At 52.3% G+C, this 11,221-nt stretch overlaps 1 protein-coding gene across 1 annotated transcript; it reads right to left on the bottom strand.

Moving 5' to 3' along the window:
* Positions 1 to 5,709: 5,709 nt before the first annotated feature.
* LIPT2 (lipoyl(octanoyl) transferase 2) lies at positions 5,710 to 9,378 on the bottom strand. Its single transcript, XM_040426549.1, has 2 exons — positions 8,922 to 9,378; positions 5,710 to 6,161 (listed from the first exon to the last, which is right to left on the bottom strand). The coding sequence occupies exons 1-2, from the start codon at positions 9,361 to 9,363 to the stop codon at positions 5,917 to 5,919; spliced, it is 687 nt and encodes a 228-aa protein (XP_040282483.1). The 5' UTR covers positions 9,364 to 9,378; the 3' UTR covers positions 5,710 to 5,916.
* Between the last annotated feature and the right edge of the window lie 1,843 nt (positions 9,379 to 11,221).

Genomic DNA, 11,221 nt, shown 5'->3' with positions numbered 1-11,221 from the left:
GATGAGAAGAGCAAAGAGAGGCTTGAGGAGCTAGGAGAGGTGAGGAGCTAGAAGATGAGAAGAGCAAAGAGAGGCTTGAGGAGCTAGGAGAGGTGAGGAGCTAGAAGATGAGAAGAGCAAAGAGAGGCTTGAGGAGCTAGGAGAGGTGAGGAGCTAGAAGATGAGAAGAGCAAAGAGAGGCTTGAGGAGCTAGAAGATGAGAAGAGCAAAGAGAGGCTTGAGGAGCTAGGAGAGGTGAGGAGCTAGAAGATGAGAAGAGCAAAGAGAGGCTTGAGGAGCTAGAAGATGAGAAGAGCAAAGAGAGGCTTGAGGAGCTAGGAGAGGTGAGGAGCTAGAAAATGAGAAGAGCAAAGAGAGGCTTGAGGAGCTAGGAGAGGTGAGGAGCTAAAAGATGAGAAGAGCAAAGAGAGGCTTCAGGAGCTAGGAGAGGTGAGGAGCTAGAAGATGAGAAGAGCAAAGAGAGGCTTCAGGAGCTAGGAGAGGTGAGGAGCTAGAAGATGAGAAGAGCAAAGAGAGGCTTGAGGAGCTAGGAGAGGTGAGGAGCTAGAAGATGAGAAGAGCAAAGAGAGGCTTCAGGAGCTAGGAGACGCGAGAAGTTGGACATATAGAGAATCTGGAAGAGGTGATGAGCTCAGAGAGGTAAAATGCTGGGGGAAGCGAGAGAGGTGAAGATCTGGAAGATGTTAGGAACTGGGAGAAGTGAGGAGCTTGAAGAGCTGAGGACCTGGGAGACATGAGGAGCTGGGGAATGTGAAGAGCTGCAAGAGGTGAGGAGCTTGAGGGATGTGAGATGTTAGAAGAGGTGAAGGACTGGGAGGAGGTGGATGAGGTGAGGTGTTGGGGAAAGTGAGGATCTGGAAGAGGTGAGGAGCTGGGAAATATCAGGAGATGTTGGGACCTTGTGCTTTTCATTCTCTAGTTACTTTCAGTGGATTTAGGAGTGCTATCAGACAGGCAGGGGACATGAGGAGCTCAGTACACACAGGAGTGACATCCCACTGTAATAAGATGATATAATGTCGCTGTGACTGATCTCCTCACACCGTGATCAGCAGAAGTGACAATGACTCCCACCTTGCCTGGAGAATTAGTGCCAGGTATGAGGTTCCTCTACAAGTAACAACCAGTCGGGGGGTGGGGGGTATCCGCTCTCCTCGCAGGCAAATACTTGTAGGATGTGGAGCTCAGGATTTCTGCTGCTGCAAATTACAAGACACCGGAGGACAAGACATTTATAGACTGAGGAGAAAGAGTGGAATACCACAACCAAATATGAGCAGAACACAGCCAGAAGTCCTAGTTCTATCAGTCCCTAAGAAAGAGGGGTGATCATCAACGTGTCATTAGTAAAGCTCACATGAGGGTTACCAGCCAGCTTTCCCAGAGTCCTGAATGGTGGAGGACTACATAACTAAGCCCTGGAGAAACTGGTGGGAGCCGTAACATACTGGTTTTCACCCAGCTTTCCCATAGTCCTGAATGGTGGAGGACTATATAGCTAAGCCCTGGAGAAGACAGTAGGAGCTGTAACATACTGGTTGTCACCCAGCTTTCCCAGAGTCCTGAATGGTGGAGGACTACATAACTAAGCCCTGGAGAAACTGGTAGGAGCTGTAACATACTGGTTGTCACCCAGAGTCCTGAATGGTGGAGGACTATATAGCTAAGCCCTGGAGAAGGCGGTGGGAGCCGTAACATACTGGTCGTCACCCAGCTTTCCCAGGAACAGATATATCCAATAATACATAACAAGGATCCTACAACAAGTCCCAGATAACCTGCGGATACACTGGTTGGGTTTGGACCCCAATGTATTAAAGTGACCCCAGAGCTGAGACCACCACCCATACAACATGCACTGCAGCCATAGGATGGGGCCACTGTTTTTAGTGATTGGTGGGGGTCCCAGCTGTAGAAATCTCTCAGTGCCCCCTTTCATGTCTTACTTTGATCCCTCGTCATCCTCAGGAAGTCTCTGGGTGGTGGGTGCAGTCAGCAGATTCTTCTCTGTCCTAGGAGTCCGATGCAGAATTCTGCACCTCCCTGAGGGTGATGTGATGCAGTGAGACAGCTCCACCTGAGTGCACGCTCCACTCCCCTCAGTCAGTCCCATCCCCTCTCAGCTGCACCTCCCCTGACTCTCGCCCACATAGCTCTCCTCCTGTGACCGGCCCTCACTTTGAAGCCACTTCCCAATATAATAGGGACCCAATAATACTGGGGGGGGGGCAGAATACAGGCTGCTGTAATATCAAAGTCCACACATCAGGGGTTACTTGGCTTCTCCCTATTCTTGTGTGGCCCCCATCATTACAACCAGCGTAGGGTACCTGCCATGCAACATGACTACTGTGGGGCCCCAGTGGGAAGGACGGGACCCTCAACTGCATCCTGTGACTCTGGGGCTACATTCACACCACATGGATAAACAAACGTTTTTTTTAACTGCTGTCACACGACCGTTTTCACAACCAATTGAAGTTAAGGGCGCTATTCAATAGGACGTCACCGGGAGCGTATGGCGACGTCATCGCACTGGGAGCGCAGGTCCTTCTGCATCAAGTGGGGAGTGACTGCCCCTGCGTGTGCGTCCCTGCAGGTGGACAAGGTGTCTTTTTTTTTTTTTTGTTTAAACAAGCAGAACTGGGGGCCCTAATGGGGGCTTTCTTTGAGGGGCAGCATTATGTATACTGAGGGCACTGCAGGGGTTAAAATACAAAACAAAAAATGAAATTCATCCGTTTTTAACAGCCATGAAAAAGTGTACAGGCTCAGGGGACATGCACAGGGGGGCTTTCTCAGCTGAATTTTGGCGCGGGTGTGGCTTATAGCCGCAGTCCCGCCGAGAAAGGACATGTCCGTTCTTGCGTAACCACAGCTTTCAGCCGTCGCTTCGTGATCCTCAGTGCAGCCGCCTTCCATTGAGATGTATAGGAGGCAGAAAGGACTTGGCTGCCGAGCCAAAATTCAGCTGAAAAAGCTGTTGTGTGACTGTCCCCTTACTGTCATAACAGTATAATAGAAGTAATATCGTAATAGTAAAAGGTACATTCTGTATGTAGTGAGCTCCCTCTAGTGGTGGCTGTATAATCTGTATGTAGTGAGCTCCCTCTAGTGGTGGCTGTATAATCTGCATGTAGTGAGCTCCCCCTAGTGGAGGCTGTATAATCTGCATGTAGTGAGCTCCCCCTAGTGGTGGCTGTATAATCTGTATGTAGTGAGCTCCCTCTAGTGGTGGCTGTATAATCTGCATGTAGTGAGCTCCCCCTAGTGGAGGCTGTATAATCTGCATGTAGTGAGCTCCCCCTAGTGGTGGCTGTATAATCTGTATGTAGTGAGCTCCCTCTAGTGGTGGCTGTATAATCTGTATGTAGTGAGCTCCCTCTAGTGGGGCTGTATAATCTGTATGTAGTGAGCTCCCTCTAGTGGTGGCTGTATAATCTGCATGTAGTGAGCTCCCTCTAGTGGGGCTGTATAATCTGTATGTAGTGAGCTCCCTCTAGTGGTGGCTGTATAATCTGTATGTAGTGAGCTCCCTCTAGTGGTGGCTGTATAATCTGTATGTAGTGAGCTCCCTCTAGTGGTGGCTGCATAATCTGTATGTAGTGAGCTCCCTCTAGTGGTGGCTGTATAATCTGTATGTAGTGAGCTCCCTCTAGTGGTGGCTGTATAATCTGTATGTAGTGAGCTCCCTCTAGTGGGGCTGTATAATCTGCATGTAGTGAGCTCCCTCTAGTGGGGCTGTATAATCTGTATGTAGTGAGCTCCCTCTAGTGGTGGCTGTATAATCTGTATGTAGTGAGCTCCCTCTAGTGGTGGCTGCATAATCTGTATGTAGTGAGCTCCCTCTAGTGGTGGCTGTATAATCTGTATGTAGTGAGCTCCCTCTAGTGGTGGCTGCATAATCTGTATGTAGTGAGCTCCCTCTAGTGGTGGCTGTATAATCTGTATGTAGTGAGCTCCCTCTAGTGGTGGCTGTATAATCTGTATGTAGTGAGCTCCCTCTAGTGGGGCTGTATAATCTGTATGTAGTGAGCTCCCTCTAGTGGTGGCTGTATAATCTGCATGTAGTGAGCTCCCTCTAGTGGGGCTGTATAATCTGTATGTAGTGAGCTCCCTCTAGTGGTGGCTGTATAATCTGTATGTAGTGAGCTCCCTCTAGTGGTGGCTGTATAATCTGTATGTAGTGAGCTCCCTCTAGTGGTGGCTGTATAATCTGTATGTAGTGAGCTCCCCCTAGTGGTGGCTGTATAATCTGTATGTAGTGAGCTCCCCCTAGTGGTGGCTGTATAATCTGTATGTAGTGAGCTCCCCCTAGTGGTGGCTGTATAATCTGTATGTAGTGAGCTCCCTCTAGTGGTGGCTGTATAATCTGTATGCAGTGAGCTCCCTCTAGTGGTGGCTGTATAATCTGTATGTAGTGAGCTCCCTCTAGTGGTGGCTGTATAATCTGTATGTAGTGAGCTCCCCCTAGTGGTGGCTGTATAATCTGTATGTAGTGAGCTCCCTCTAGTGGTGGCTGTATAATCTGTATGTAGTGAGCTCCCCCTAATGGTGGCTGTATAATCTGTATGTAGTGAGCTCCCTCTAGTGGTGGCTGTATAATCTGCATGTAGTGTGCTCCCTCTAGTGGTGGCTGTATAATCTGTATGTAGTGAGCTTCCTCTAGTGGTGGCTGTATAATCTGTATGTAGTGAGCTTTCTCTAGTGGTAGCTGTATAATCTGTATGTAGTGAGCTCCCCCTAGTGGTGGCTGTATAATCTGCATGTAGTGAGCTCCCTCTAGTGGTAGCTGTATAATCTGTATGTAGTGATCTGCCCCTAGTGGTGGCTGTATAATCTGTATGTAGTGAGCTCCCTCTAGTGGTGGCTGTATAATCTGTATGTAGTGAGCTCCCTCTAGTGGTGGCTGTATAATCTGCATGTAGTGACCACCACATTTGCGCTCACTGCACTCACATTATAAGTACAGAACCGGGCCCTCTGTTTTCCCAGCGTCTCGCAGTAACCTCTCATGTACGTCTCGTCCTGACCTCACACATGATCACTGGGACATGATAAACTTCACATGTTCTCGCCAGATGCCTCTAGAACTCCATGGACAGGACACAGGACTCCGACCGCGGGATGAACAGCGGAGAATACAATGTGTCCCGCTAAATCCTCCATATACAGAGCTACGGATGGTGACTGTTCCTCTATTACTCCCACTGAGGGTCTCTTCTCTCTTCTCCCTTGGGTGACATACAGTAAGCCGTCCACTTCAGTACGGAGAAGATCTGCTCCAATGTGACGTAATCCCAGCCGTGAAACCCCTTACATGGTCCCTACATCTACACCACATAGTGACAACCTGCCTCTGCTCCATCAGATTGGAGAGGTTGTCACGGCCCCGCCCCATTTACTACTAATGGGCCACAGACCTGATCATATTATCAAAAATATCCTATGGAGTGCAGACTGATACATTGTAACAAACTCTCAGCACAGAGGATACATTGTAAAAAGTCCTGGGGTCACATGATAAGGGAGCAGTGACCTCATGGGACGCCCCACCTTGGGTGGGGGTATTTGTGGCCCTCAGGTTCCTCACCTCCCTACCACCCCTAGGTGACCCAGGACTCAGGGTCATGGACTCCTCCTGCTTCTTCTGTCCTGGACCCTTCGGTCAGAGGGTTGGAGCCCCTTCCTCCTACTCCTGCAATCCCCAGCACCACCTCTAGGGGAGCTGTCCGCAGTCCAGGCAGATGAATGGTGACCACCTGTGCGGGGCAGGTAATGGTCAGCAGTCTCTGTCCCTCCCGTGGCTCTTCCATGCTGAGAGTTGTAGTCCCCTCCCCTAGAAATGCCAACATGGCCGACACAGAGGTGCAGAACTGAAGCCCCTTTAATGACAGAAGTCCATGCGTTATAATCCTACGTCGCCGCCGTCATGTGATCAGGGTCCGTATATTCCACGGTGCATCCGAATTCCTCCTGGAAAGCTTCCAAAAACGGGGGGATGACCTCCTCGGCGGTGACGTCCCGGCCCAGCTCCGCGCTCAGCGAGGTCACGCCCTTACCCACAATCCCACAGGGCACAATATGGCGGAACCAGGAGAGGTCGGTGTTGCAGTTGAGGGCGAGGCCGTGGTGGGTGATGTAGCGGGAGCAGTGCACGCCTGTGGGGAAGCAGAGAGACGTCAGACTACAACTCCCACCATCCACAGGGACTTCCTGCATGCTGAGAGTTGTCGTTTCCCCAGGTGACCGGGAGATAAACACAGTATTCCACCTCTGGATGCTGATGAGAGTTGTAGTCCCCAACCCTGCTGTGTCTATGGGGGGGCCATGGTCCTCACTAGTAGTCTGACATGATGAGAGTTGCAGTCCCCCCCGGGCTCTGACATGATGAGAGTTGCAGTCCCCCCCGGGCTCTGACATGATGAGAGTTGCAGTCCCCCCCGGGCTCTGACATGATGAGAGTTGCAGTCCCCTTCCCCGGCTCTGACATGATGAGAGTTGCAGTCCCCTCCCCCCCTGACATGATGAGAGTTGCAGTCCCCCCGGCTCTGACATGATGAGAGTAGTAGTCCCCTCCCCCAGGCTCTGACATGATGAGAGTTGCAGTCCCCTCCCCCCCTGACATGATGAGAGTAGTAGTCCCCTCCCCCAGGCTCTGACATGATGAGAGTTGCAGTCCCCCCGGCTCTGACATGATGAGAGTAGTAGTCCCCTCCCCCCGGCTCTGACATGATGAGAGTAGTAGTCCCCCCGGCTCTGACATGATGAGAGTAGTAGTCCCCTCCCCCCGGCTCTGACATGATGAGAGTTGCAGTCCCCTCCCCCCCGGCTCTGACATGATGAGAGTTGCAGTCCCCCCGGCTCTGACATGATGAGAGTTGTAGTCCCCTTCATACACCCCCGGCTCTGACATGATGAGAGTAGTAGTCCCCCCGGCACTGACATGATGAGAGTAGTAGTCCCCTCCCCCCGGCTCTGACATGATGAGAGTAGTAGTCCCCTCCCCCCCTGACATGATGAGAGTAGTAGTCCCCTCCCCCCGGCTCTGACATGATGAGAGTAGTAGTCCCCTCCCCCCGGCTCTGACATGATGAGAGTAGTAGTCCCCTCCCCCCGGCTCTGACATGATGAGAGTAGTAGTCCCCTCCCCCCCTGACATGATGAGAGTAGTAGTCCCCTCCCCCCCTGACATGATGAGAGTAGTAGTCCCCTCCCCCCGGCTCTGACATGATGAGAGTAGTAGTCCCCTCCCCCCCTGACATGATGAGAGTTGCAGTCCCCTCCCCCCGGCTCTGACATGATGAGAGTTGCAGTCCCCCAGGCTCTGACATGATGAGAGTAGTAGTCCCCTCCCCCCGGCTCTGACATGATGAGAGTAGTAGTCCCCCCGGCTCTGACATGATGAGAGTAGTAGTCCCCTCCCCCCGGCTCTGACATGATGAGAGTTGCAGTCCCCTCCCCCCGGCTCTGACATGATGAGAGTTGCAGTCCCCCCGGCTCTGACATGATGAGAGTTGTAGTCCCCTTCATACACCCCCGGCTCTGACATGATGAGAGTAGTAGTCCCCCCGGCACTGACATGATGAGAGTAGTAGTCCCCTCCCCCCGGCTCTGACATGATGAGAGTAGTAGTCCCCTCCCCCCCTGACATGATGAGAGTAGTAGTCCCCTCCCCCCGGCTCTGACATGATGAGAGTAGTAGTCCCCTCCCCCCGGCTCTGACATGATGAGAGTAGTAGTCCCCTCCCCCCCTGACATGATGAGAGTAGTAGTCCCCTCCCCCCCTGACATGATGAGAGTAGTAGTCCCCTCCCCCCCTGACATGATGAGAGTAGTAGTCCCCTCCCCCCGGCTCTGACATGATGAGAGTAGTAGTCCCCTCCCCCCCTGACATGATGAGAGTTGCAGTCCCCCGGCTCTGACATGATGAGAGTTGCAGTCCCCTCCCCCCGGCTCTGACATGATGAGAGTTGCAGTCCCCCAGGCTCTGACATGATGAGAGTAGTAGTCCCCTCCCCCCCTGACATGATGAGAGTAGTAGACCCCCCCGGCTCTGACATGATGAGAGTAGTAGTCCCCTCCCCCCCTGACATGATGAGAGTAGTAGTCCCCCCGGCTCTGACATGATGAGAGTAGTAGTCCCCTCCCCCCCTGACATGATGAGAGTAGTAGTCCCCTCCCCCCGGCTCTGACATGATGAGAGTTGCAGACCCCTCCCCCCGGCTCTGACATGATGAGAGTTGCAGTCCCCTCCCCCCCTGACATGATGAGAGTAGTAGTCCCCTCCCCCCGGCTCTGACATGATGAGAGTAGTAGTCCCCTCCCCCCCTGACATGATGAGAGTAGTAGTCCCCTCCCCCCCTGACATGATGAGAGTTGCAGTCCCCTCCCCCCGGCTCTGACATGATGAGAGTAGCAGTCCCCCCGGCTCTGACATGATGAGAGTTGCAGTCCCCCAGGCTCTGACATGATGAGAGTAGTAGTCCCCTCCCCCCGGCTCTGACATGATGAGAGTTGCAGTCCCCCCGGCTCTGACATGATGAGAGTAGTAGTCCCCTCCCCCCCTGACATGATGAGAGTAGTAGTCCCCTCCCCCCCTGACATGATGAGAGTAGTAGTCCCCCCGGCTCTGACATGATGAGAGTAGTAGTCCCCTCCCTCCCTGACATGATGAGAGTAGTAGTCCCCTCCCTCCCTGACATGATGAGAGTAGTAGTCCCCTCCCCCCCTGACATGATGAGAGTTGCAGTCCCCCGGCTCTGACATGATGAGAGTAGTAGTCCCCTCCCCCCCTGACATGATGAGAGTAGTAGTCCCCCCGGCTCTGACATGATGAGAGTTGCAGTCCCCCCGGCTCTGACATGATGAGAGTAGTAGTAGTCCCCCCTGACATGATGAGAGTAGTAGTCCCTCCTCACCGATGGCGCAGATCTTGCTCTCCCGCACCCAGACTCCGGTCTCCGCGGCCCGGCCCGCCTCCAGCCCCAGCCCCCGGCACAGGCCGATGACGGCGCCCTCCAGGCCGCACACGTAGCTGCGCAGGGAGCGGCGGAGGCGGCGGAGGTCGAGCACCGGGTAACACACCAGCTGCCCGGGGCCGTGGAAGGTGATGAGGCCGCCGCGGTCCGTGCTCTGGAAGTCCGCGCCGAGGGCCCGCAGCCGCGCCGCCTCCTCCTCTCCGGGGCCCCGCCGGATCCCCACCGTGTAGACGGCCGGGTGCTCGACCAGGAGCAGCGCGTCCCGGCCCCCCGGAGCCCCCGCCGCCCGCACACAGCGCCGCTGCACCGCCAGGGCCTCGGGGAAGGAGAGCAGGCCGAGCCGGAGCACCCGCAGCACAGGCCGGCCGGCGGAGCGCGACATCCCGGGTCAGCCCCTTCCGGAACCTTCTGTCCCTGACAGCAAGCAGAGGTCCTGCAAAATGGAGAAAGTCTGAAGCCCAAGGTGGACGAGAACTGGGGGGCGACCCCCTGATGGCCGCTGTTTAACCCCTCAGATGCCACCGTTATTATCGCAGGTTTTTTTTACCTAGGGGTTCACGAAACCGCCGTGCACTTGTAACCATGGCGACGCATCGACCCGGACGGGAGCCGTGCACACAGCGGGAGCCGCCTCACTTCAGGGGTTTCCAAAATGTGTATCTTTGAATCGCCAGAAAACAGGGTATAAAATAAAAAAATTAAAAAAAAAAAACTCTTTGCCCCTGAGAAGGGGAGGGGTTAAAAAAATAAAAATGGCCTGAATAAAGTTTTTTTCAAAAAATAAATATGCAAAAAATTCCATTGGTCATATTAACCCTTCATGACCATCGCCCACCCCTCCGACCAGACGCCTTTTCTAATTTTTCTGGTACAGACGTCTTCAGCGCTCCCTTTTTTCTCCTTTTGAATATTAAAATATTTTTTTGTCGTTTATTTATATATTCTACATTTATTTATTATTTTTTATACCCAGGAAATAATATTTTTTTAAAAAGGGGAGAAAATCGTCCGTATCACAGATGACAGAAATGTGGATTTCCTGTAAACGTCCTGACCCCCGGAATAAAGATAATGTGCGAATTCTACGGAGACAAAAAATAAAGGTGGAATTTAATGTTTTCGTCCCAAATATTACCGGGGCACTTGCGAAATACTATTTTCTTCTTTACAGTCTCTCAGTGCGTCATCTGGTGCAATTGAAAAGCGTTCCTGGTTTCGCAGAGAACGCGCCCGGATATGGATGTGAGGATGGAAAAACGGAAGACACGTTTCTTGGAAGGCGGGGGGGGGGGGGGGGGGAATGAACATGCTCTCTGGCATTTAAAAAACAAAACAAAAAAAAAAAGATAAAATCTTTTATTATACGTTTATTATAAGTTTACACGCCTTTAGGGAGCATTCACACGACCGTGTTGGTTTTGCGGTCCGCAAATCACGGATCCGTGTATTCCGTATGTCTTCAGTTATCTTTCCGTTTCCGTTCCGTAAGTCCGTAGAATACGGACGTGGTGCTTCCGTGTGTCATCCGTTTTTCACGGTCCGCAAAAAACTGAAATTGGGGTTTCCTAGAATGTTTTCAGTCCAGGGGTCCGCAAAAAACGGATGACATACAGATGCATTTTCGTGTGCTATCCGTTTTTTATGGACCCAATGACTTGCTATGGGGACACGGACCGCAATTTGCGCCCAAGTATAGGACGTGTTCTAAAATAAAAGCAATGGACACACGGAACGGACAGCACACGGGTGACAATGAAAGGCATTCCGCAATTTTTGCAGACCCATAGAAATGAATAGGACCGTGTATTGTCCGCAAAAATTGCGGATCGGACACGGAAGAAAAACACGGTCGTGTGAATGCGCCTTTTGTGGCGCCGTAGTGGATGTCCGTTACGTCGGAGCGCAGTGAGTCCTAATAACGGTCAGTGCGGCGACAATCCTCCGCTATCAGCCGCTCAACCAAACAACGAAAACATTTAAATAGAAATAATCCAAAAACAGAAAATGTCCGGAAATCTGCAGCTGCACAGCGATCTGCCGGCAGAGGACAGAGCGACCTACCTAATGGAAGACTACTACTCCCAGCATTCAGTATCAACATGTATTCTACTCCAGACCTTATAGTGCCCCCCTGTAGTGCCCCTCCTTTAGTGTACCAAACCTTATAATGCCCCCCCTTTAGTGCACCGAACTAGGGATTGACCGATTATCGGAAGCACCGATATTATTCAGGATTTTGC

Source organism: Bufo bufo, chromosome 3, assembly GCF_905171765.1.
Source record: "Bufo bufo chromosome 3, aBufBuf1.1, whole genome shotgun sequence".
NCBI classification, from domain to species: domain Eukaryota; kingdom Metazoa; phylum Chordata; class Amphibia; order Anura; family Bufonidae; genus Bufo; species Bufo bufo.
The sequence above is the reverse complement of the archived record's forward strand: the minus strand, read 5'-3'. Positions and strand labels throughout refer to the sequence as shown.